Source organism: Lemur catta, chromosome 19 (assembly GCF_020740605.2).
Source record: "Lemur catta isolate mLemCat1 chromosome 19, mLemCat1.pri, whole genome shotgun sequence".
NCBI classification, from domain to species: domain Eukaryota; kingdom Metazoa; phylum Chordata; class Mammalia; order Primates; family Lemuridae; genus Lemur; species Lemur catta.
The window spans coordinates 14,260,577-14,287,850 of NC_059146.1; the positions used below are offsets into that span (position 1 = coordinate 14,260,577).

The following is a 27,274-nucleotide window of genomic DNA, read 5'->3' on the forward strand; positions in this document are numbered from 1 at the left end:
TGGAGCATGGCATTTGATAAGAATAGTGAAATAAATGATGTGAAGCCCAGTGAAACTGTCTTTAGGAAGAAGTTGATGGTGCCATCCAGCTGATTAAATATATCTGGAGGAACCATACTGTATATTTAGCCTGCAACATTGTATCATCTTTGATGAGGTCTAAGATCTGGTATAGATGCACCAAATGTTAAATTATAATAAAATAACTAGTAGAGGGTCCCACAAAATGAGGACAAATATGCATCTCTAAATTGGCTTATATTAAGGTATTAATTTATCCATATCCCTGTCTCTTGTTCCTGAAGGGCTGAAAAAAAAGAGAAAAATGAGAGCCAGTTCTATGTTCATCAAGGAAAGTATTCCAGAAGTGAAAGTATTTAATATGAAATGTTCCTTTCTACATTTGTGCTCAAGAGCCATAGAACAGTCTGTTGGTTAGATCATAAGAAAACTGCTCACTAATATGACACCCCGGTCCCGTGCATTACAAAACCGTGTGTTTCTTTCCTCCGTGTGTGCTTATAGGGTACAAAATTATTAACACCTTGACCGTCCCCTTGAGATTAGTGTCCATTATGTAAATCTTTCTTCTTCTGGATATAATTTGCTTTGCGTATTAGAACTGCAGGACAAATCATCCCATTGTACTTGGGGAACTGTAATGATTGAAATTTTTTTTTTTTTGAGACTTTTTCCTTCCATGTTGGGATTTGTTCCATCTGAGGGTACCGGGTCAAGGGAGGTGGGTGTGTGTCATTGTAATATGTCATTGTTCTCCTTTAACCCGCTTGTGTGATTTGCTTTAGTATTTTTTCTTCTTAATTAATGCTTCCATCCTCATCCTTGCTGTGGCTGCTCATGTGTCCTCCTCCTCCTCCTGTCTCCTGCTTCTGACACTAAAGCTCGCAGCCCGCTTGAGAACTCGGTGCCCTGCCTAGCAACCCGCACTGTGGACGATGACCCCCGAGCGCGGCGCAGTCCCAGCGTGGGATGGCTAAGTAAGTCAATGCCGGGGGAGGGGCAAGGACGGTGACGGTGGTGGGGAGAGGGAGGGCAGGAAGACGGGGCTCGGAGGGCATCCTCAAGAATGCCAGAGAGGGTAAGACGGAAAGATTCCTAAGCTCCTGATTATTGATTTATTCCTCCTACTCTCAAAGAGTTTAATCATCGAGATCTTTCTGAGTGATCTGCTGCCCTGAATTCAAGTTGAGGACCTTGTAAGGAAGTGGAAAGAGGGTTGGACCGAGGGTTGGGCTGGCGCTGGCAACCCCTCCCTCCGTGTGACACTTTTCTGAACCTCTGTTTCCTTGTGGGGATGGTGAACCTTCCTCCTTTAGAGGATTGTGAGGAAGGTCACTTGAGGTGAGGTCTCTACAGGTGGTTTGGAAAGCATTCAAGCGCTAGGTAAGAGGAAGAAGTTACTGAGTTAATGATCTTAAAACCCTCAAATACCCATTACGTGCCAGGAAGACAGAATGTGCTATAGACGACAAAAAAGGAGCGTAAGAGAGAATCTTTACTTTATAAAAATGGAGAGCGTTGTAAAGAGATAAGATTTATATACCTATTAAAACTATGATAAAAGAGAAGAGAACATGCATAGGAAATGACATGGATTTTCCCCAAAGATCTCTAAATTGATTATAGGTGATAGAAATGTTTTTTAGTTGTCAAGAAGCCCATACACAGCGACATCGTTAGGTTTCTGTCTGTTACTCCCTTTCCTGTCGTAAACCTATTGATTTAAGTTTTTTTTACTGTTTTAGCGTGAGAAAATTACACTTTCCTGGGAAGATGTCTTTTTCAGCTGACTTAATGGGGGAAGTTCTAGTTCATTTTAAAGTAGTGTTTGCTGAGCTGCATTCTTCCATTCTCAGCTACTTGCTGAGCTAAATTCTCCTGAAGTAAATTTTACATTTTTAGAAACTTGGCCTAGGACTGGCAATGGTAGAAAAGGCTTTTAGAGAAGGTGCTTTTGGTGCTGAATCTTAAAGGAAAAGTATGAGTATGGTGAGTCCATAAAAGAGAAGCCTGAGTAATAATTTGTTTCAGAAAAGTAAAAGTTGCAAACATTCATTAATTCCTTTTCTGGTCCAAACACTAAGTACTTTTGTGATACTGTTTAATCTTCCAAACAACCCTGTGAAGTGGCTATGGTTCCTATCCATAGGATACAGATGAAGAAATGGGACTTAGAAAGATTAAACTATTTGTCTGAATGACACAGCTCGTAGGTGTCTAGGGCAGGACTTGAGCTTCATCATGTGGTAGTCTTATCTATAATATCTATAATATTCTGGGTGATGTCTTGTTGAAGTATAGAAAATTCACATGATCAGACTGCCAAAAAGCTCTACTGACCCCACAATGAAGCTCCAATAATCACATGATTTTGTCTGTAAGAATCATGCTTTCATTCTAATAAGTTCTTCTATCCCTTAATGATGCATCTTGGGGAAAAGACAGATTCAGTAAGGAAGTTTAGATGTTGAAGGTTGGAGTAAGGCAAGATTCAGTCTGAATCCTGGTTCTACCACTCCTGGTTTCCTGACTTTGGGCAAATTACTTCTTTACTGTAAACTTGGATTACTCAGCTATACAATTGAGTTAATCTTACCAGTGTAGAATTGTCGTGAGAATTAAATTAGAAATACATAAAGTGTCTAGCACGGTGCTCAGCACTCAGGAAATCCAGCATTATTGTTATTAGCAAAGTGATTATAGGAACTGCTTAAGAAACCATAGCTGTTTTTATCCTTCTAAAGTTTTATTTATTCCATGTAAGACACTGAAGTATTTTTGTGGGTAAAATACCAAAGAAATTGACCAAAACGTTCAGTTTGTGGATGATATGGAAATGTGGCAACTGTTTGGAAATCAACCTGAGACCACACCCTGGGCCAATCCTTCTGTGAAAACACATTTTAATAATGAGAGAGGATTCTTCTCATTGTGTATGTCATATATTCTCTCCCTAAACGATCAGCTTTGATCTATAATTTCAATCACCTTCCCAGAGCTTCTATTACTTACTATACTAACTTAATAAATTAAATATACAGCTATCGAATAACTAAGATGTGCAAGGTAGTGTTAAATAGTGCTGTTTCTACCCACCTATCCAACCTCATTTTTGTCTCTTCTCGGTATGAACCCCTCCTGTAACCAGCTTGTCTTGTGTCTCATACCATGGTAAGTCCTACCTCCATGCCTTCATTGATCTCTCTGCCATCCCAGGAATGCCTTTTCAAGGGCTCCTGTCCAGAACTATGCAGTAGGACCTGAATGAAGTTCCATCTTTTTTATGAGATAGTTCTTAAAAACATGCAAGATCTTTTCAAGTTTTAAAATTCCATAGCTCTTACTGTCTGGATTTTACAATTGAAGATTTGCCATATATTGTTATATGTTGTTCTCTGATGTTTCATTATCTGTATGTTTTCATTTCAACTATGTACATAAAAAGCTCCTTTAGGGCAGGGGGCTGGATCTCATGCTTTTGTGTCTCCTCCATTCAGTGCAGGTACTGGATACCTGGGTGCTGTATAGTAAACATGTGTTGGTCTTTGATGCTCCGTCATTTCACTAAACGCCACCAATAAGCCCAGTTTTCACTAGGGCCCATCTTAGCCACAGTAAACCATTAACCTGAAGTGAATATTGTTTACTTGCAAAAACTATTTCCCCATATTTCTGCATGTCCCGGTCCGATGAATTTGATTATCGATTTATTTTAATAGTTAACATGGAGTTACTTTTTAGAAGACCTGCCAAAAATATCAGCTAAAGAACAGGTTTGTAACAAGGTTTCTTTAAGTTTATCTTTCCATATTCTTAGGAAGATATTTTCAGACCTCATGTAACTTGAAGTAACTACCTTTGAAAAGCTTCCTTCAGAGTTCCTTTTGGGGAGTAAGCTCTCATCCTTTTTACTTTGTGCACTTCTTATCTTAGTTGTCACCTGAGGCAGATGTGAGCTTACAGCTCTTATCCATTTCAACGGCTGCCAAGGTATTGAATTAGAAGTTGGAAAAAAACCCAAAAATGATTTCCTCTCGCGGATCTCACTGGCAGGTCTGAAACCAGCTGGGGCCACGGAGAACAAAAGAGAAGATTCCATCTCCACTTTTCAGGACGAGTTAATACCCACCTAAATGCTTTGCCATTATTAGAGCATCAGATCATGCCCTATCTTGGTAGATCCAGAATGGCTCTTCAGTCTGAGTGCTTATCTGTGAATTCAGTTGACATCTAATATCCAGCATTATTTGAGCCCTTAGAAAACACTTGTGTCCGATTGCAGTTACTGGCAGTTGACATCAGCCACTTCAGACTGTCTGGTCTGAACTTCAAAGAAGAAAATGAGGTTTAGAATTTTTTTTTTTTCTGTCATCTTATGAACATTCTTGGCATCTGTCTTCACTTTGTGTTGTGTCTGCCTGTCTAGTTTGCAAATCTACTGGGCAGGGACCTGGTCTAGTTTGGTGTTTTGCTGGGTAGGTACTTACCCAGTGTTTAATGTTATTATTATCCTCAGTAGTAGTATTAGTAATACTGTTGGTTGATTTATTTTTTTTAATATACAGTGGTATAACTGTAGATTATTTTCATCCTACAATCAGGTTACGCAGTTAAGATTAGAATTAAAGAGCTGAATTATAAGTGTGACTTGTTTTACTTTAACAAAACTTAAAAAATTGTTTTCTCCTTGGGCATTTCCGGAAGTAAGCAATTCAAAGTCTTTCAACTTTTGGAGAGTTTACTGACCAAATCCAAATTATGATTTTTGTCTGGCTCTAGAGTTTTCATTAAAAGTTTTGAAACTTCTTTAGCAAAGTGGTGAACCCAGAGAGTTCACTTTAACAAGTTCAATAGTTACATAGTCTAGCCAGAAGGAAGGAGGCGTGCGGGACTCGTAGATAACAATGATTTGAGAGAGGCTGTGTCAAGTGCCACCGGGAGAGTAGGAGGGCACGACAGCAGCATGTGTTATACTCTCTGGAAATGTTTATTAGAAGAACGGATGCTGGGGCATAAAAAAAGAAGTGGGAAAAGAATTCTTTTTAGGGAGATGGACTTTTCAAAAGGATGGGTCATATTTCCATAAATGGAGATTGTATTATAGTAAGAACAGTTCGAGACATTGAAAGACCGTGCTAGACTGAGAGAAAAGTATACAAGCAACCACGTGGTTGAGATTGCCTAAAGGAGAGTTTGTGTGGTGTAGAGTGAGTAGACACATTAAATTAGCAGAGAGGGCATGAGAACAGGACATTGCAGAGCTAAGGTGGCGAAGTAGTTGGGCCAATTGTGGAAGACCTATGAAAGGTGTTTTAGCATGGAGATAGCACGGTCAGAACTTTGTATTAGGAAATGAATCTGCCAAGGGTTCTTTCTTTGATGGGAGAGAGTTAGGAGGTGATTGCAGTAGACCAGAGGCGGAGGAAGTGAGGATCTAGGCTAGGATTGTGACTGTGGAAGTGGAAAGGAGAGGATAATGTAGGAAATGTTATAGGGGTGACAGATCAAGACATGACAACTGACTGACTGTAGGGGAGGGAGAGGAGGGAATCAAGGGTGGGTCAGGTTTTGAGCTAGCAGCCAGAAAGACGATAGGGAACTGCTCATGGCAAAAGATGGTGGGTTACAGAAGCATGAGAGTTAAGTTTCTGCCCCACCATACATGCTGTGGCCATCTTTGAAGATACTTTCCACGAGGAGATTTTTAGGTTACTTGTTATGGGCCAAGACTTTTCTAGATTTCTGCTTTGTTATAATATTCTCAGCTTGGTGCTTTTGAGCTCCATCTAAACCTTTATTTGAGGTAGAGAATAACCCCCACATCACAGATATCTTTATTGTCCAGTGTATTTAGAGCATTTTCATCTTAATTCCAAACATCTCCTTTCCACCCTTCTATTTCTTTCAAATGCAGACTTGTTCTTGAATGGAAATATTATTTGGGTCACTTATTGTACCATTTCCACATACATTTTTGGCCTTTAAAAGCCAAAACAATTCCAAGTACAACTTTAAAAATTCTCTCCCTGTAGCTTTTCATAGTCGTAATTTTCAAAAGACTGTAGGAAATAAAAATCTTTCAGCAACCTGCCATCTATCTTGAGACTTTTTTCTTAGCATACGACATTCAGAAAACTTATGTGGCATGCAAGAATGAGTTACAACATTCTTAAAATACAGACAGTCCTAACCACTTCTTAAAAAAAGGAATTACTGTTTATCCTCAGTTTCAGAAAGAGGTCTCATGAATTATTTCATTGATATCTCATATATATAATGAGCTAAAGTATATGCTGACTCTAGGCAGCTATAAATAGAATCAAGATAGAGAATAAAACCTTAGAAATTCTGTTATTTTTCAGAGCACAGGGGACTTGGAGGAGATTTCAAGAGGCACAGATTTGGAAAAACTTTGGCAGTCTGCTGAAATGATAAAATATGATTTTTTTCCCTGTAATAAGAAGAGTTTGGGATTTGTGAGGATTCAAACTTGTGCTTGACAAAATGGTGATATATATAATATATTTATAATCAAATTCTTCCTCTCATCCTGAGAGGACCTTCCTGTTCCTTGTCATCTTTCTCTCTCCTTTCAGACTTGGAACCTCAGAGTGAACTTTGATTATGCAACCTCCGTTACCCTCTGCCCACAGTGAACCATTAAACTTGGTCGGTGTTACCTCTATAATGTTGCGTGCTGCTGCTTCCTTTCTAGTCTCATTTTCAGGTTCTTATTTTCTTCTACTTAGGCTGATGCAGTAGTCTGTTATCTGGGGTCACTCTTCTAAGTGGGCATATGCTGTTTCCTTTCTAGTCTCATTTTCAGGTTCTTATTTTCTTCTTAGGCTGATGCAGTAGCCTGTTATCTGGGGTCACTCTTCTAAGTGGGCATATGCAAACACATCTTAGACTCTGCTTTCCAGTTACTCTTACCATACCTGCCTGATAAGTTACCTCCTCGTGTGAAAATGTTCAGTGACACCTCAGTGCATCTCAGACAACATCCAAACCCGTGAGCCTGGCATTCAAGGCCCGTTACACAGTGACCTCATGTTGAGTAAGCAGCTTGCACGCTACTGTATTTTCCTTTGTCTGTGCTACATTTCAGTAGCTACTTACCATGACTTGAATTTGCTGGATGCTTCCCTCTCTTAGTGCCTTTGCCTTGAATAATTTCTCCATTTGGAATACTGTCCTTCCTCCCGAAACTTTCTGTTCAAAGTCTGCCCATCCTTTAAGACCCACATCCTTCTTGAAGCCTCCCCAACTTGGGATACTCTCTACTGACCTTGAACTCTGAAAGTACCTTTCCCGAGACTCCTCACATGACATTCCTGTCATTGTATTTTATAATGTGTGCCTACATGTCATGTTGCCTCTTCTGGCCACCAATTTCTCAAGAACAGGATCCTCTGTCACAGGGATTGTCAAATTGTGGCCCATGGACCAAATCTGGCCTGTCACCTGGTCTTGTAAATAAGTTTTATTGGAACAAAGCCATAACCACGAGTTTATATGTATTGTTTATGGCTGCTATCACGCTACACTGCCAGAGTTGTGTAGTTGCAACTGAGATGATTATAACCCACAAAACCTCAAATATTTACTTTTTGCCAGTAAAAAGTTTTCTGACCCTTGCACTATCGTCCTAGTTCTCAAAGTGGGGACTGAGAAGTCCTGGGTATCCCTGAGATCCTTTGAGAGGGTTGGAAAGTTCCTAGGATTTTTTTTCATATAATTTAACCAAAACAATATATTTCAACGGACTGAACCCAGAAGCAGACAGGAGAATCCAGCTGTATTTCATTAAATCATACATTCAAGACATTTGTAAAAATGTGAAACAATGTCATTTTTTCCCTAAATTTTTCATTTTGGAAAATGTAATTATTTTTCATAAAATAGGATATTTATATTAACATGGAATAAGTTTATTAGTGTTATTTGAAAGTGAATTCATGAGTAAATATTTTACAATGTTTAGTTTTAATTCCTAGTGTGGTAAATATTGATAGACATGACCCAGATAAACAAACACTCTTAATGTTTAAGTGTGTCAGGGTGTTCTGAGAACAAAAAGTTTCACTGCTACTTTGTAGCTAGTTGAATGCCTTATTAGATGATTCAGTTGTGGGGTTAAATAAAGCATAGAGGCAATGAAAGGGAAGGATAAGTAAGAGCCACTGAGAAATGCTATCTACTATGTGTTTGTGCCTTTGATTCCCCCTTGGCCCCCTGGAGAACACTGAAGAGGGTAAGACAGTGGGGTGGGAATGACTGTGAGTGGGTAAGAGGAAGGGCGGGTCTTCCTGACCTCCTTTCTTTGCTGCTTTCATGACAAGTAGTAGTCAGGATGGGAGAGATTTTGCTACAGCGACAGCTAAGCCCAAACATTTGTGTTACTTAATACCACAAAAGTTTCTTCCTTCCTCATGCTACCACATGGCACATGGGGGCCTTCAGAAGGCTGTGCTCAACATCATCAATCAGGATCTGGGCTAGTGGAAGCCTTCTCTCAATACAGGCTTCCACGATCACTGCAGCAGTAGGCAAGGGGCATGGTGACTCACAAGCTGCCTCTTAAACTTCTGCCCAGAGGTAATGCATGTCACATTCGTGTACATTTCCTTTGTGAGTCATGTGTCCACACCTAACTTCAAAGATTGGCTATGCTACCACGTGCCTGGAATGTGAAGATTCAGAAATACTTGGTGGACAGCACTAATGACGACCACCCCATCACAACAGGAATTGTAGCCTTGAATTTGGAATGTGCCCTTCTTGGCAAGGCTGAGAGCAATATGAAGCTATGTGAGGCTAGTGCACAGAAAATCTTCTTCTCCTGCATACTCATATAATAGATGGTGGGGGAGGGCTTTTCTCATAATGAGGGAGGGTTAGAGTTACCACTTCGAGGTCTACTGAAGACCCAGCAAGACTGTGGTTGTACAGGGCACTTCTGAGGTGGACGAGATTAATTTGAAACTGATAGAGAATCTGTCATGCAAATATACAGTAAAGCACTCTCATTAGACCAAACAGTGTCTGGATTTAATGACTGGAGACAACTGAAGATCTCACTGCTTGAATTATTGGTATGTCTGTGCACAGGTGAATGAGAGAGACGGGAGGAAATGCAAATGCAATATTCTAGCTGTGGATATCAATTGCAAAGTTAATAATGAAATTTCTTTTTGGCAGCAAACAGGAGAATTTTACTTTGATGAAAATTGCTGGCAGAGTCTTCAGAAATGGCACTTTTCTTTCTGTAGTTAGCTGAATGTTTTTATGTTTAGACTTGTCCTGGTAATTCAGATCTCAGTTCTACCCTTCTTAGTGCATCCTCCACCTCAACGGATCTTCATTCATCTCCTTGACAGACCGAAAAGCCCCTGTCATCTTAGACTCCTCCTCCTTGTCCTTCATCTTCTATACCCTTCTCTAACCAGACCCTGCTGCTGTTTTACTTCCTTTTCGTTCCTGCCCTTCCTTGATGGTTATAATTGCTTTACTTTGGGTCCTTCATCTCTTCTGTGGCCCATTTCAATATTCTCTTGTTTTCCCAGCCTTATTCTCACCCCTTTAAATCCATCTTACATATCTCTTGACATTCCTACTCTTGTACTATAAGTGCTAATAATTTAGATGCTCATAAACTTCAAATTCCATGCCTTTCAATCTGTCTATCATTTGTTCATGCTATTCCAGCTTTTGCTATTTGGTGTGACTAAATATAACCTTTTCTTGAAGCTCTTTCCCCCAGGAGACTTTTTTTCATGTCTCTCTTTACCCCTCCCCACCCCACCGGAGTGCCTCTCCATCACTGATGCTCTTATGACTCAACCTCCCCACCCCCGTGATTTATCATTATACCATAGCATGTTTCTTTCATTGTTGACATGGTGCCTTGAGAGCCTGACCACATCCCATTCATCTCCGCATCCCCAGTGCTAAGCATAATGTCGCACACTTAGTAGATGTACCGTAACTGTTGGACTGGACCAATTCTTCCACTTGATTCTTGCTATGACTAAATTATTTGCTAACCATGCAATAGCAGCCACACTTGTATCTCCTTTGTTCCCACTAGGTTGGTATGAGATGTGCTCTGATCATCTTTAAGAGCTTAGTCAATCTGAAAACAAGTAAGAGAGGAGATAGAATATGCAGCATTTACTTAACCAGAATGTGTAGTATCCATTAGCCTGAGACAAACCTTCTGAATAATTTGTAGTTTTATTTTTGTTTTTGACTATTGGACAAAACAAAATTTTGGAAAGCATGATGACAAATTTCTTAAATTCATCTAGATTTCCTTGTTTGTATGAATTCGTTGTCTTTTTTTTCTGGTGGTAGTGGCGGGAGTGGTGTAGGGAGCTATTATAGGGCCATGAATTGTGATTCTTCTTGCATAGATTGGGGCTCTTTTGGAAGAGACTGATTTATTTATCATCTGGAGCCTAACATAGGGCTTGAAACACGTGCACTTCAAAAATATTTTTTGATTAAATAACCTGAAAAATGAGAGAAAAGAGGAGGTAACATGGAAACCTAGAGCAGGAAAGATTTTTCTGAATTCATCTGATCATAGTCTTCACATCACCTGAAGACTGACCAGCCTCAGTGCCCCGGGGAAGCTCTGCTGCATTTCTCTGGCTGCTGGTGGTAGTAGGATTTGAGAATTGGATTCCTTGGCCAGGGCCTCATTTCTTGCTGACTGGATCCTTCTGTCCATGACTGGGATATTGCAAGCAGGGAAACTGTGACTATTCCAGCTATCGGTTTATTCAACCTGGTTCCCACAAAACATTCCTACGAAGTAAGCATCACTGATCCCTTGTTATAGATGAAGGCACTGGAGCTCAGTGAGGTTAAGTATTTATGGTAATCATTAGAGCTATTCACATACATTCCTGTTCTTTCTCTTTCTGGGGACGTATGAAGAATCTACTTCCTTGCCCCTCTGAAGTTAGGTGTGAGCACGACTTGCTCTGGCCAAGGAAAGGTGAGCAGAAGTGATGGTGCCATTCCTAGGGGCAGCTTTAAGAGAGACAGTGTCCTTCGCTAGTCTCTTCTCCCTCAAGAGAGTAGCTGCTCCACGCATCTGGGTCCTGGGCTAAGGACAGAGATGCAGAGCCAACCCCCAGCCGATCCACAGTGGTTGTTATCACAAACGAGAAATAAATCACTACTAGTGTAAGCTGTGAGAATCTGAGGTTCTTGTATTATAATCTTGCCTATCTGATGTGAAGTGTTTGAGGTCACCCGAGTTTGAACTTGGGTGTGTAGACTCTAGATGCCATGTGTCCTTGTCATTACTCCCACTGCTTCTTATTCTCTGGACTCTCAGTTCTCCCTACTTCCAGCCACAGATACTACTCTTACCTGCTAACACAAAGTGTGGACGCCGATGACTCAGAGTTTGGCTGTTTCAAGTCAGAAAATGGAATTCCTGGTGTTTGTCAGTGACAGGCAACGAGTCGGCATTCTGAAGTGTAATTTTCTGAGATGGTTCTGTTTTCTAAGGCCCGTTCTTATCAATCCCATGAAACAGCTGGAGCACACAAACTATCAATATTATGGGCTGTGATCAGCTTTCGCTGCAGAAAGAGCCATACGCTGTGATGCACGTAGTGACCCTGGCTACAGATCTAAGTGCAGTCTTATTAGGTGAATGTAGCAGAGAGACTAATATCAGCATCGTTTTTGAGGAAGAAGAGCAGGATAAATCCATTTATAATGACAGTTTTTCCCTCAGTAAAAGTCTTACTTTAAAAGTCAATTCTTCTAGCACATATTTACGCTGGGGTCTGGATTTTGGGAATTGCTGTAGGTGTCAAGGTTGAATCATAGCCCCCATTTCCAGAGGACATCTTTGAATAATTTTTGTCTGAGTTTGTAGGGAAGTGCCTAGAGCCTGTAAGAAAGTGACATTTCCTCTTACCCAGCTAGTGGCTTAGGCTGTGTATGTTGCTATTTTTATTTGTAATGATGGTGGGGATAGTTGTGGCTATTGTGTTTTGTAGGAGTGATTATTATAACCCTGGCTTGGGAAGATTCCTTCCCCATTTAGTGGTGACAATTTCACTGTATCCAGTTATAGTGATCGAGTTTTGGGGTGATATATTAATTCATTCAGGTTGTTAATTTATCGACTTAAATATTTTTGAGTACTACTATTTGCCCAGTACTCAACTAGGTGCTGGGAATATACAACGATTAAGGCAACGCAGTCCCTATCTTCAGAGAGCTCCTAGACAGACCTGTTTATTACTAAGGGAAGAGTGATGTTTATGGTAATTGGATAAGTTACCTCGATGAAGCTGAGCTTATCCTGAGTAGAATGAGAAGTGCTTGTAGAGAGAGTGGGCCACATCATGGGGAGGAGAATGGGAACATGAAGACCATCAAGGAGGTGACTAGATAGTGAGAGATGTAGACACAGCCATGGCAGTGTTGATTAGAGGAGTTGAAGAAAAGGCGACTTAGTTGGTTCCGTGAACTGGCTTAATACAAACATGGAGAGGAAAGTAGGCTTTGCTTTGCTGCTTCAGAGGAACAGAACTAGGCCCTGTGGATGAACATTTTAGTGAAGAAGATATTTTACTGAGACTCCTGATGTTTTTGGATAAGGATTGAATGTAATGTTTAGAGTCCATTGATTTTTCCAAATAAATTAATAACCTGAGCCAGATTTTCGTTTTACCAGGTTTAGGCTGGTAAAGCCCTGTAGGGGAGGATATAGTCCCCTTGAATGCAGATGCAAGGTTTTTCCTTCACGAGACCTCTGTACAGTAGCTTTTTGGGAGGGATGAGGACTGCAGGGACCAACTTCCCGGTGCTGGAGAATTTTAAAAGATAAAGCAAGGGCCTCCTTGATGAGCATTCTTAGCTGAGCCTGGGAACATATGAAGATGTACACTTATTTCTAAGAAGATCACTAGAAGTTATGCATATTTAAATGAAAGCCAGTTCTTTCTGAGCACGTGTGTGCTTTGGTTGGCCCTCTGGTCACAGTCCATATGCTCCTCTTGGTCTGTGCAAATGCCACTACTTACCTGGGATATTGAGGCAGTTTACCACACGTAAGAATGAGCTTTATCACAATGAAATGGGTGGCTTCATTAAGTGGCCCGTTTTTTGCCACTGGAAGTATATAAGTAGATATTAGGAGACTGGCTAAGTCTAATGTTGTAGGAGAAAAACTGCTTGGATGAGAAGCTGGTTAGGTGATCTCCAGTTTCTGTTTACCTCTGTGATTCTATGAGCTACGTTTATAATATTGATAAGACACCCAGCCCTCCAGAGAATCTGCCCTGTGGAACATCTAAATCCCTTGCACCCTCTGCATTGTGCTCCTGGTCCAGAGGTAATGTACAATTATGGGAAAATTCTTGTACTGTCCTGGAGAAATTTTTGAAGCTGAAAGTTTTGGTACTGATTCAGATTACTCCTGATCCAATTTTCTCTCTCATTCTCTGTTTCTTTTCTCTTTATCTTGGTTCAGCAGAAAACGGATTTTTAAAAAAGTACCCTTGCTCAGTGATTTTAGCAATCTTTAACCAGCATAACTAGACCCAGTGAAGCATTCTCAGAGCTTTTTTTTTTGGTATGATGATTCATGTATTTTACCGCTTGCTCTTTTTTCTACCCAATTCATTCTCTATACTATTTCAGCAGTAAATGTAGAAAAGTGTATATTGCCCTCAAATCAGAATGACAGGTACTAGAATGAGCTAAGACCACAGTCTCCTCAAGGGAATATTAGAGATTAGCATTAAAGAACTTTCTATGCCCACGATGTATATATGCAAGCAAGCGAGGTAACATTACATAGGTTTTTCAAGTAAATAATTACTCATGACCTATGCACTCAGTGAGATACCTAACACTTCTGCTAGATGCTCTCTCGTGTTGGTTTGGCTGAAGTCATCGCATACCCTCTGTATAATGAATAACAGCTACATTTAGGCTTCAGTCCTTATTTCTTGAGTCAACTCAGATGATTTCAACCCCCACCTCAGGATATGAATTAGAACTGCAGCCTTTCCATCTCTGAACTCATCTCCTTAGGCTGGAAAATTGCTGATGGTGCGGGGTTATGGGATCTCACCATGGCGATTGAAGTTTACAGTTTCCTAAGGATCCTGAGTTCAGAGTGGATCTCTGCACATGCTTGGAGGGTAGAGGGAAAGAGAAGGACACTAACATTTATTGAACGTCTGAGCAGGACACCTCCTCATGTGTTTCCTTGCTTAATCCTTACAGCAATTCTGTAAAGGGTTAATACTGTCATTTTACAATGTTTTCTTACTTTAACTTTGTCTTTATTCCTTGATAACTTGCTGGTGTAATTCTTTTTATATTTATCCTTATGTACCCATTAGGCTCATCTGGAGAGGAGAGATGTGAGCCAACCTGTCGCCTCCTCCACCCCCACCCCCGACCCCCAGTCAGAAAAATAATGGATGTTGCAGTTAATGTCAGGCAGGTCTGTGTCATATGGTTAAATATCCTCACGCCTGGGACTTCTTGGAACTAGACTAGGTGAGATTTAGGAGTAAGACAGCATCAACTCAGAACTGCAAGCGTCTCAGTTCACTTTGGGCTTTCCAACAAGGAAATCCTGGGCCGATCATCGTTCTGAACAGAATTCACCAGGGTAACTCTAGGATCACTTGAGGCCCCAAAGCTGTCACAGCCATTTGGGCCCTCAGTGTCACTTTGGCTGAATTGCATAATTAACCTCTCCATTGGAGAGAAAGTGAGTGTGAGAGCAAGTGCACGCCAGGCAATGTTGTGCCCTACCTTTGTTGTCTCTCAGACCCACGGCACTTTAACGTGGATAGTCTTCAGGGCCACTTGGGTGAAGGAGGCATTGTGGGTCCAGAGGTGTCTGTGCCCTTCTTTCCTGGATGCTGCTCCCAGCGTTGCGGGTGACCTGTAGTCATCGATTGCTTGACGTGTATCACTTAACCAAACGTGCGGTCAGAAAGGCTGTGAGGCGTTACTGCATGAAGGAGACAATTTGAATGGCCTTTCCCTAAGTCATGTTTTGGGAGCCATAAATCTAGAGCAGTGAGGAGGGGGCTACATTTGTAAGTGGAGGCCCAGAGAATGTACCTTTTAAGAACCTTTTAAAGTTCTACATCATCTTTTTCTGTATCTATACGTACACTTATACCCACACCTACACCTACACCTTCTACATCTACATCTTTATTTTGCTGCAGATGTAGGACTGTGCTAAATGGCATGCTTTTCTTGCACATATTCATACTTCAGGTCTAAAGATTTCTGGTGACTAAAGCTATAGATTAGAATCTTTGATAATTCAGATAGTCTCCAGAAAAAAATTTCCCTTGCCATAATTTAAAAAAATGGTGTAAACAGTATTTCATGGAGCACATTAAACTGCTTAAAATTTGATTTTACCCTCTTTAAAATTTGATTTTACACTCTGTAACATTTTTGATCTCTGTTTGTGTTAAAATTTGATTTAGTTAAATCTCCCAAGGTTGGCTGCTAGTTGATGATGTTTCAACTCAATATCAGGTAATTAGAAATAATAAAAGTAGATTTAGTTAAGACTTACATGATAACATAGACATATGTAATATATTTTTATTAAAGTATTACGTGCAAATGTTATGGAATTGAGGTGTACGGAAGAACCTCTAATGTAGAACAAACTCCTTTGCTTCATCTTCCCTCTTCCCAGTTCTGTCCTTGTAACAATCTTTTTAAACTCCTTAAACGGTCTCTAATTTTTTTTCTATTAGTTTTTTTTTCATGGTTATCTTTATATCTCTATATAACAAGAAACTTACCTTGCTATTTCTGATTTTTTAATTTTAGATATTGTCTATTAATCTATTATTTGGCAGGAAAAAACTTATTTGTACACTTTCTTTCTTCCAAATATGTTTGTGTCATTATTTTTAGTTCCATTATTGATTGCATTTGTAATTTTATGTAGTAAACTTATGCTTTTATTTCTTTTTATAGCAAGTGCTGACAGGGTCTTTTGACCTCTTACCTTGTTAAAAAAGGATGTCAGCATCCCTACCCTTTGTCACCCGTCTCCTTGCTGCTTACGCTTCTAGACTTCTGTCGCCAGTACCTTTACTTTTTATTGTCCATACAGGTTATGTACTTCCACCCACATTTTTTGGATGTAATAATTTTTTGTTCATAGTTTTATATTGTGTGTGTGTGTGCATGGGTGTATGTCTTTGTATATATGTGTGCTCATGTATGTGTGTGTACATGTGACACAGAGAGAACTAAAGAATCTCAAATACTATAATTGCAAGGACCACAGATTCCTTGAAGTGCATTACAGGGACTTTGCCATTTAGAAAGTTTGCCGGTCTTTGTATGCTCTGAGTGCCTTCTCAGCTGAGTAGAGATTTTATATGTCTTATTAATATATGTATGCGTGAGAAAGAGAATGAAATGCTGTTATAAAAGTTCAGCTGCCTATTTGAGATCACACTAAAAATTAAATGCCTAGTGCAATGTTATTAGAATAGGAGTCACCATGGATCAGAGCGTTTTGCTTTTGCTGGTTGGAATTTAAAAGAATTAGAAGAGATGAACCTCATGGGTTTGACATTGAGAGGTCTGAGACCTAACACTGAATCTTAGGGAAAGCCTAAAGAGTAGTCAGAAAATTAAAAAAAGAAAAACAAAAACAGGAGAGAACAGGGTCAAGGAAGTGGAGGTTAAACCGATTATCAAGGGGAGTGTGGCCAGCGGAGGTCTGGAAGGGTAGAGAACGGTCTTTAGAAAAAGCGCCTAGTGTTTGCGAGGCCTCGGAAACACGGGTGTCTGCTGCCCTGTGATTTGGCCTCTGCACACCCCCGTCTGTCCACGAAGGACATCCTCTCCATTATCTTTGTCCCAAACATTACGGATGACTTCAGCTTTTGGCTAGAACTCTACTCACACACTTTGATCGTTATTCGGGTCTTTTGATGTCGTCTTCTCTCCAAGACAATCACATGCTTGAGTTATTTTAGTTTTCCCCAGCTTCTCTGTACCCATGCTCTGCTTTCCTTGAGCTGAGGTCCTGCCTCGCTCCTGCTCCATCTTCACCGCCTGAGTCTTCCTCTGCAGGGAGTTTCTCTTCCTCCCCTGTGTAGCTCCCTGTCTTCCCGCTGCTGGCCGACCGGCCTTGGGCAGTTCGGCAGAGTCTTTCAGATCTGTTAGTTCTGGGCCAGCTACAAACCTCTTACTGATTTACTCTTAGGCTTTCCAAGTCTGAAGACTCTCAGACTGTGCACACAGCATCTCCCTCCATAGGAGGTGGACTCTGCCCAGTAGTGTTTATAGTAATAACTCCAAATGGAGGCAACATGATACTCAGTCACTGTTATTCATTCATAAATATTTATTAAGTGCCACTAATGTCAAGCTCTGAGGCTATAGCTATGAACAAGACAAACCAAGAGCCTTGGCTCTAGGCTGTTAGAGTTTACATTATATTAAATCAACATGAACAAATAATAAAGACCTTCTAAACAAAACAAGTAAAAATGAAATAAGCAAAAATACCCACAGATTGATTCTTTCTTAGTTATGAAATTGCTTCAAAGGGCTCGTTCTGACTGATGATATTTTTAACTTTCTTTAGTCTGATATTTACATTTTAAATATTTTTGCAATTTATTTGGGGGGTGGTGAATGGGACTGGGTTGAGGGTCTTAATGACATGCTTATTTTACTGTTATTTTTGGTGGAGACAGCTCTTGATAACATATAGCCATGGAAAACTAGGAAGCTGGTCTGACAAAAATCCAATGTATCTTTTAGCCACTCCTTCTAGACATTCTCGGTCAAACTCATTGTAAGTATCCTGAGTGATTTATTCTCTTTGTCTCATAGTATTCCTGTTTTTAGTGGGTGAAATGGTAAGAAATTGTAGTTAAAGTAACTTGAAATCTGGAAAACCACTATGTTAGTAATGGAGAATTGGCTGTGTGTATTTTGTGGAATATTACAAACACTTGGCTCTGACTATGAATTAAGACATTCAGAAGCATGCAGTATTCTTTTATAATTATATTGCTATTGCCATTAGCATCCTTTTTTCTTTGTCACAGAGCTGTGATTTGGGGCTACTATTTAATTAGACAGTGGCAAACAGTATCCGAGTTCAGTATTTTTTCTCCTTTATGAAAATGAAAAAGTAAAGAAATACAAACTCTGTCTTTGGGAAGAGCTAAGTTGGAAACCAAGAACATATCTGCCTTAAACATACTTAGCAATGTTATACTGCACATAATTGGTATGGAAATAGAATATATTCTTGGTGGTTGTACATTACATTTTCTCATTAGACATGATGAAGTTTATGTTTATGTAAAGAACATAGATCAGTTTTCTTCTCAGAGGCAGTGGATTGCTATTAAGAGATCCAGGTTTAAATTATAGTTTTACCACTTGTGTGACCATGAACTCGACCTCCTTGAAGTTCATTTGTTTATCATACAGTGGTAATAATAATACTAACTCCACAGTGTTGATATGAGGATTAAGTAAGATAATGTAAGTTAAAGTACCAAGTATGCAAGAAGGTTAGTTGACCATTAATCTTGGCTATAGACATCTTCTAGTAGGTTTGTTATATCAACAAAGGAGAGAAAAAAAGGTGGGTCAGTGGATCAATGGGGGCATAGAACACATTAACATACACTATTCTGAAACTACATTTATAGTTAGTTTTGTGATCCCAAGCAGTACAAATCATAACCCATACCTCCAAAATTTTCTGACATGAACAACCAGATTCACTTATATGTCTGTTAGATGTAAGTTGCCTTAGTTATTCTTTATGCTAAAATGTTATTTAGTTATTACTAAGAATATAAGATCCAGTTTATGTCATAGGCCATGAGATCTTTGTTTTGGCTTGCCCCTGGAGTCCTTTATTGGCTTATTATAGAGGTATGAGGTGAGGGGGGAGTTTATTGCCATTGTATTACATGATATTTACATATTCTATTTAATACGTACACAGTCAAATATCATCCTTTTCTATCCTGCACATTCTCCTCACCCCTTTGATTGTCTCTAGTAGATACAACCGCAAAGGATTTTATGAATTGCTACATGTGTGCTAAAGAATAACAACGATTTTCAAACTTCGTACAGAATGTGATTAATTTTTGTAGCAACAGTATGTACCTGCCAAGTGAGTACTTTGAAAATGAAATTGTTTTTGATTGTGTGAAACTGCTTGAAAATGTGATTCTCCAAAGCTTTCTTTTTCTTACGGCCAGAGAACAGTGATATGGAAATTAATTATGACTATGCATTTGAAACTGGTTCTTTTTTTTTTTTTTTTATAAGATCAAATTAAAAAAAAAAAAAAGTTTCTTTGGACCGAGAAGAATCACAAGACATTTGTATGCCCTGAATTTTAGATAAAAATGGCCTACTAGTTGTAGCTTTGAGAGTGACTACCTGCTGAGAAGTAACTTACTTGAGGGTATCCTTGTATTTCACCTTTTTGGTACTAGGTGACATTTTCCTTTATTTTCCCCACTCACTCAGGATTGCAGTAGAATGAGTTTATTTACAGGCCAAAACAGTGGTTTATTCTGACAGTGTGTCTTATTGAATGTCACATGCGAAATATCTGCAATAGAGCATTGTTAGGGGCCTGTGATGTAACAGCTGCTTCCCAGGTTAGCTAACATGCCACACACGCCACACATGTATTTCTGATTCCTACGTATAATCTGGTTTGTAATCTCTTCTGGCTCTTGTCCTTTTTCTTCTTTGATCTGGGTGACATGCTTCCGGAAAAGATTGATTAAACAGTGAGTTTCCAAAACAAAGTTATTTATTTGGTTGTTGAGGTGAGGATTCAGAGGAACAGCCAAATATGATCCTCTTTGTGTGTTTATGTGGCAAAGGTGCTAATTTAATGATTTGCTTGAGATATGATAGTTTAGAGCAGTGGCTTGGAAGAGGGCAGGGTTATCTGAATTATTCCTCTGTCTAAACCCCTCCAACTTACATATGCCTCTTTTAACTCAGATTCCGACTAGGATAGGTTCTGCTAAGACAGGTTTAGATAGAGCAGCGGTTCTTGATCTTTAGCATGCTTCAGAATCCCTTGAAGAGTTTGTTAACACCCCTGTGGGTGGTCCTCATATCCAGAATATTGATAGAATTGGTCTGGTGTGAGTCCCAAGAATCTGTGTTTCTAAGTGATGTGGATGCTGCTGGTCTGGGGACCACACTTTGGGAGCCACTGATTTTAGACCATCAGGAAGGATTTGTCCCTGGTTCAAGGTCTTGGGGGAGTGTGTGTTTGGGGTGGGGAGAGTTTGGTAGGGAGAGAGATGGGAAAAGATGGAAAAATGCCGATCATTTTGCTTAGGTACCTGGAAGTGTTGACTAGCAAACTCTTATAGTGTTAAATATTAGTGAAGCTGTTAATATTAATTAATTTTATTAATGAGAATCAATAGATTTGATTTTCTCTTAGTGCTAGTCTTCTCTTCCTCAGCTGGTTCCTGCATCTTTCTTGGACCTGTGCCTCTCTCTGCCCCTTACATAGTATAATTCTAGATGGCCACGTAATAACTGTCTTTCAGAAATGAGACAAATGATGAGACGGTATATAAGGTTTCTTGGAAAAGTTGTCAAATTAATCAAGATTTCCATTCTCATAACATCTTTATTAATTTGGCTTCTATCTATTCAGATTTTGCAGCAGTCAGGACAGTGCTTGGGCTGAAATGCACCTTTGCAGTATTTATGAAGAGTTTACAAAACAAATCAGTGAGTTTAGGCTATTGCCCAGGGAATTTAAATCACTTAATGAAAAACTGCTTTAAAATTATTTTAATACTGCCATTTATGTATAATTGATTTGATGTTTAGAAATTAATCTTACCCATTCACTTACATAAACTATGTTTAACTTATGATTAGGATTGCTGAGGCTTCATTGATTGAAGAATATGTAATTCAGATTTCTTCATTTATTCAGGGAGAACTTTTATCCAGTTAGTTCAAATAACTGGTTTTGTTTTTAAATGTAAAGTGTACAATTCTACTTACTCATCATTTTCTATTAGTTTCTATCTTGGCATTACTGGGGGACATTCCAGTTTGTACCCGGTGTCTTTTGTAGTGAGTGAACACTGGAAATCTAGTATGTGGTTCTAAGAAAATAGGGCCTTTAAAGGGGTTCTTTTAATTTTGCTCATAAAGCACATTTTCAGATGTTACTTTCTTTTGAATAATGCCTTGTGCTCTTCCTAGGTAAAACACCCTACCAGGTAAAAGATTTAAGAGAGTTGAGTCATGCTTACTCAATGAAATGCAGCAGAGTGGAAAATATTCTGTCTTGTCAGCTCAAGGAAATTATAATTTTTCTGATCTAGTAGTTAAAAGGAATTATATTATTTAAAGAACTGCTATTATATAGACATTAACTTATTAGGAGTAGATTTTAGTCTTTTGTTAAATTATATGTTGAAGTTGCTGTCCAAAGGAATTCAAGTCTGTAAACTAAAGAATGATTTGGAAGCAAATGTGAAGTTGGGTTAGAACTTTTGTGCCTCTTTTCAACCCTTGTCCTCTTGCTGTGAAGACCAGCCTGTGTCAGATAGTTGAGGATTAAGGATGAATGCATTGCTCAGCACCCTGCAGAGGTTGGGTCAAACACCTTGGCTTTGAAAAGTTATTCTTTTGCTTAGTAAGCCCAGAAATTTCAGGTCCAACTGCAGAGGGAAAGTTCGGCATTCTGTTGATTAACATGGTGTACTTGAAAATGATCTACCACTCTTCTAGATATCCCTCCTCTATATTTGTGTATGACAGCGTCTGAAATCAGTGGATGGATCACCAGTGGATCTTACCTACAGCTGCTGTATTGACAAGGAGATTGGTTTCCACATAGTATTCCTGATAACATCCATGCTTTGACTTAAAGAAGAGGTTTGGCAGGTTAAGGTGGGGGAATGCAGAGATATAAGGCAGCCTGTGATAACACTACTTTGAGGTAAAAGGCATCGGATCTAGATCAGAAGCCCACTAAAGAGAAATATTCTTGATCAGCATGTTAGACAGCATGCAGGTGGCTTTTCAGGTGGATCAGTGCACGTGGTACCCTAGGAAGGGCTGCTGAGGCCGGGGGGAGAGGAGATCTGGGCCCACATCCTGGGCTAGCCCTGCTGAAGATGAAGAAATTACTGATCTCTGCAGGCAATTAAAAAAGGAAAGAAAACCAGGGAGACTGGCATGTGTGTAAAGGGCAGTGACAAAAATTGAACCAAACCAGAAGTAAATTTATTTTTATGCTTATTGTTTTAGAAGTTTCTTTCAGAGTTTAACTTAAAATAGAACCAGGCAATGAATCTTAAGCTATTTGGGATTTTACATACTTTTCATTAATTATGTTCCTACTCCAGCTTAGACTGTGGAACATTCTTCAGGAGAACCCTAATGTGGTTGAAGGCACCATCACCATTCCCATCGTCATCTACGAGTGTTTATGAAATATGCAACCGAAGTCTTTGTGTTGTGGACCAGGAGTCTTTAATTAGAGTTTACTTGTGTTCTTCTAGGTAGCCCAGCCATGGCCCATAGGAATCTGACTTCCTCCAGCCTGAATGACATTTCTGATAAACCGGAGAAGGACCAGGTAAGCACAGAATTCTCGCTTCTTTACAATGTGAGACTATGTGCACATGAGACATGCTGGGAAAGGATTAGAGATGACGGGCCATGCCATGTGGAGGGGAGTTTGCACTTTTTCTGAAGGAACGAGAGACCGGGAAGGAAGCTGGAGTCAGAAGAGCAGAAGCTGCGTCCTTCCTCCGCCCTCCCTGATGTGTTCACTGGGACAGTTCACGTCCTGGAGCTACGGTTGTCTCAGCTTTAAGACTCAGAGCTTCTGAGACTCAGAGTTATTGCAGGGGATTAAAAGAGATAATTTAGGAAAAAGTGTTTTGGTCAACTAGAAAGGGCTAAGAAATGCTGACAAATGGTAACAATTCGGGGTAGTGATAGTTGGGTTGTCTCACTAGCTGTGTACTCATCTGTGCGTTAAAACACACAGCAAGTAGCCTACTTGAAATGAAGAACAATCATGTTGTGAATCTCTGTTCGCTTTCTTTTGAGCAGAATATTGTATAAAATAACTGTGCCGGTTTTCCAGTGGGGTAGGTATCTGTGGAGGGAGATTATATTTTAAGAATGTAGTGTATCGAAATTTGTAAAAGTATGCTTCCTACATAGAAAATCTCAAAGCTTCAAAGAAATGAAAGCAGCATATTTTAAAAATGACAGAAGTCCTGGCTTGTTTCCCCGGGGCTGTAGGGAAAGCAGCATATGCCGGAAAGAGCAAGAACATGAAGCAAGACAGTTTGGTCTGGGTACTTGTTCTGAAACTGGATGGCTGTGTGGTGATGGATGCCGGTTTTCTCCTCTGTTAAATGGAAACAATAATATATGACTTGCCTCAGAAGAACAAGTATCTGATTCTTGCTTTTACAACTTACCTTTTTGACTTTGGATATAATAGAAGAGTGTGTTTCTAGTTGGCTTCAGGCTTGATGTGCTAATTGTATGGTCAGCCCTCGTATCTGTGGGTTCCGCATCCATGGATTCAACCAACTGTGGATAGAAAATATTTGAAAAAAAATTGCATCTGCACTGAACATGTAGACTTTTTTCCTTTGTCATTATTTGCTAATTAATATAGTATAACAACTATTTATATAGTATTTACATTGTATTAGATACTATAAGTAATCTAGAGCTGATTTAAACTATATAGGAAGATGTGTGTAGGTTTTATGCAAATCCTACATACACCATTTTATATAAGGTACTTGAGATTTCGATATTCAAGGGAGGTCCTGGAACCAGTCTTCTATGGATACCATGGAATGATTGTATATAATTGCGTGACTTTATTCCCTCTCTCTCTCTCTCTCTCTCTCTCTCTCTCTCTCATATACACACACACATACACACACACAAAGTAGGTGAGTTTGAAAATTCCTCTTTTCACATTTTGCTATTGTTTTAAAAGTCATATTTATGATGGTGTTCCTCTTAACCTGGCAGCACTTATAGTAGCGACAGAGGTTTATAAGCCTTGGCGAATTCTATAAGTACAGGAAAGGTATACAATATATTACATTCTTTCCTGTAAAATGGCTCTTGGATCCCTCCCTCCCTTCCTTGCTTCCCTCCCTCCTTCTTTCCTCCCTCTATCCCTCCCTCTATCCCTCCCTCCCTCCCTCCCTCCCTCCCTCCCTTCCTTCCTTCCTTCCTTCCTTCCTTCCTTCCTTCCTTCCTTCCCTTCATAGTCTCAGATCTAAATTGCTAGAAAAGCCTTTGGAATTAATCCCTTATCCCTATTTTCTCTCAGTTCAATACACTTTTCATATCATTGCCTTCATTTTCCTACACTGGATTAAAAACTTATAATGGCTGCGTATCAAGTTAAGTTCAGAATTGCCTATATGACTTTTGAGATCCTCTGAAATCTGGTATTATCCTTCTTATCTTCATTCATTCACTTGTTTTCCCCGGAAGAGGGACTCTCTGTTTGGATCAGGACTCATTTCTTTACTTTCCTCCCCCTTATGCTGAGACAAATTCTTGGCTTCTTGAGCTATGCCCCCTTCAAATGCTAATATGTCACCTTCCTTTCATTTGCCTACCTCTTGAAATCATCAGGGAGAAGATCATTAGAAATATTAGATACATTTGTGGGTACATACCTGGAGTGGCAAAGAGAGAACTCGGGCCACTGGAAGTTCCCTCAAGGATATTTTGCACATTTTGTCTCTATTCAGTATTTTCCATGCAAAATTTGCCAGGAGTCTCAATGCTGGATACGGCAGTACACTAACTAGGTTAGGAATATATCAGGTTGGTGGACTTTGTGAGGAAGGCTTCTTGCTTCTTCTATTAAGGACAGCTCTCCTCTTGCCAGGAATTTGTCACTAAGCAGCTGGTAAGTGCTGGCTGAGAGAAATTTCCTAACTTTTTGGTCTCTTCATATCCGGGCATACACAGAAGTCTGATGGCTTAAGATGTGTACTATGTGAGATTTTGTTTCCAGTAGTTGAGGAAATACGTTGGAACATTATGATTTAGGGATATTGATTTTGCTATAAAACCTATGTACATGGAGTCCTTAAAACCAGAATTTTCAGTGCCTGTCACTAGCATCTTGTCGTCATCAAGGTTCATGTTAAGATGAAGCCAGGACAATTTAATCCAGGAGTTTTATTCTGTTTTGTTGGCAAAGCCAAAAAATGAAGGTTAACGAATATATCATGATAGGAGCAACTATCCACGTAAGTTGTATTTATTACAGCAGCCATGGTTAATCCAATGAGTTCTTCCTTCTCAAAAGAGGAAGAGACTCCATTCTTTGTTTCTTATCAGAGTTTGAAGAAGAGCTCTGTGACTGATCCGTGATCTCTTCTACAACCAACGGTACAGAAGGAAATCAAGCTAATATTTCTAGTATCTATACCTACTATTTTAGTAACTTCAAATATAAAAGCTCCTGCATCCTTTTAGGATAAAAAAAGAAAAATGGATTTGCAAATAAGATGAAACTATGGTAAACTGGGCTTTTATTTTTTTAACCTTTTTTTCCTCTGTTTGGGTAGAAAAAAAGGTTGCCAGGCTCAAATTTGTTTTGAAAAAGCTTTTATAATTAATTAGCCAATGTCCTGGAAGTGATCTTGGCAGTAAAGTCAAACTTGTTCTATGTGCTTGTCCAAGTTGGCCCCAAAAACTTCCATCCGACCAGGACTGAAATTTCTGATTGACTGATTATTCTGCCTGGATACAATTTGAACAGTTGTGATGGTGCCTTGCCACTTCCTGGAGCTATCTAACTTCCCAGTAGCACAAGAAATGGGCTTACTGTTCAGAGTTATAAGAGGAACAGAATTGCTCTTTCTGACAGCTACATAGTGACAGAATTTGAGGGCATATTTTTTTTTATGAGATTCTGTTTTGGGAAAACAGAAGAAACAAATCTGGGGACTGCACTTTTTTTTCTGGCTCTGCCAAGCCTATGTACTTATGATTTCAGTAGCGGCTGCTTTATTGAGAAATAGCTCAAAATAGTTAACAGCAGAAGAGCATAGCCAAAATTGAGGTGATTCAATGCTTCAACAATATTCCAACTTGGATGTTACATTTATTAAGCAGAAAAACACCTGTGGAGAAGTCGATTAAAAAAATACATCTGGAGCTCATCTAGTTGTAAATCTACATAAATAATCTCTTCTATTTTGTTGCTATGGAGTTTTTTTTTTTACATTATCTAGTTATCTTTCTTGATTACTTTAGATTGATTTGTTTTCCCATTTCACTTTATTCTTTTTCTGTTCTTTTACAAATTTACATGCATGTGAGATGGGTGCTCATCAAATGGAGTGAATTTAGTTCCAGTTTTCATGTGAATATGGAATCAGCTATGAGGATAAAAAAGTTTTTCTTATCCTTTTACCTCTTAGCTTTAATTAACTCTTGTGCTTAGTGGTACAATGACTTCAAAGGGTTGACTTTTTTCAAATTTATTAATAATGCAATAACATCTCACAATTACATGCCCAACCTTAAGGAAAATTGCAGTCTGTAGATTGCAGTGGATGTAGCACATGTAGAAATATCTTGCAGGTTCTCAGGGAGATACTTGAGGCTCACTGCCTTGTAACCTTGTAACTGCTTATCTGGTTGTTATTTCCATGATACTCATTATTTAACTAGCTTATCTGAGGATCTGTTTCTTAGGAATCCTGGTGGAGTTTGGCCTAAGCTTAATTTCGAAAGTATATTGTAATCATTTTCAGCACCACCCATTCCCTATTATTTATAAAGATACTTGGCTGCCTTGATTCTTGTTTTTGAAATGTTGGTATTTTACAGAAATAGACCTGCATTTAAATATTTTGTCAGAAAGTAAGAGGGTGAAACCACGTATAGGTTTGAAGTTGCAAAGCCATGACTCCTTTAAAAGGAAAGTTTCTAGAAGGAAACAGTCTGATTTAATGACCCCAAACCTTTTCTTACACATACGTGATAGAGGAGTAAGTAAACCCAGTCCAGCTGAGATGACTTCTTTCGTGATTTTGAAGGTATATTTCCATCCCAGGGCTCACATAAAGCTTGCCTTAGCATTGATCGTGATCTCATAATCACACCGACGGCAAAGTATTATACAAAAGCACCTCCTTTTCTTTCCCAC

General features: G+C 39.3%; 1 protein-coding gene across 1 annotated transcript in view; it reads left to right on the forward strand.

The window, feature by feature from the left end:
- SLC4A4 (solute carrier family 4 member 4) overlaps positions 1-27,274 on the forward strand; it is a 324,449-nt gene that overhangs the window by 167,144 nt on the left and 130,031 nt on the right. Inside the window, exon 7 of the mRNA XM_045531644.1 lies at positions 22,614-22,690. Coding sequence (XP_045387600.1) covers positions 22,614-22,690 — 77 coding nt within the window. The remainder of the gene's footprint in view (positions 1-22,613; positions 22,691-27,274) is intronic.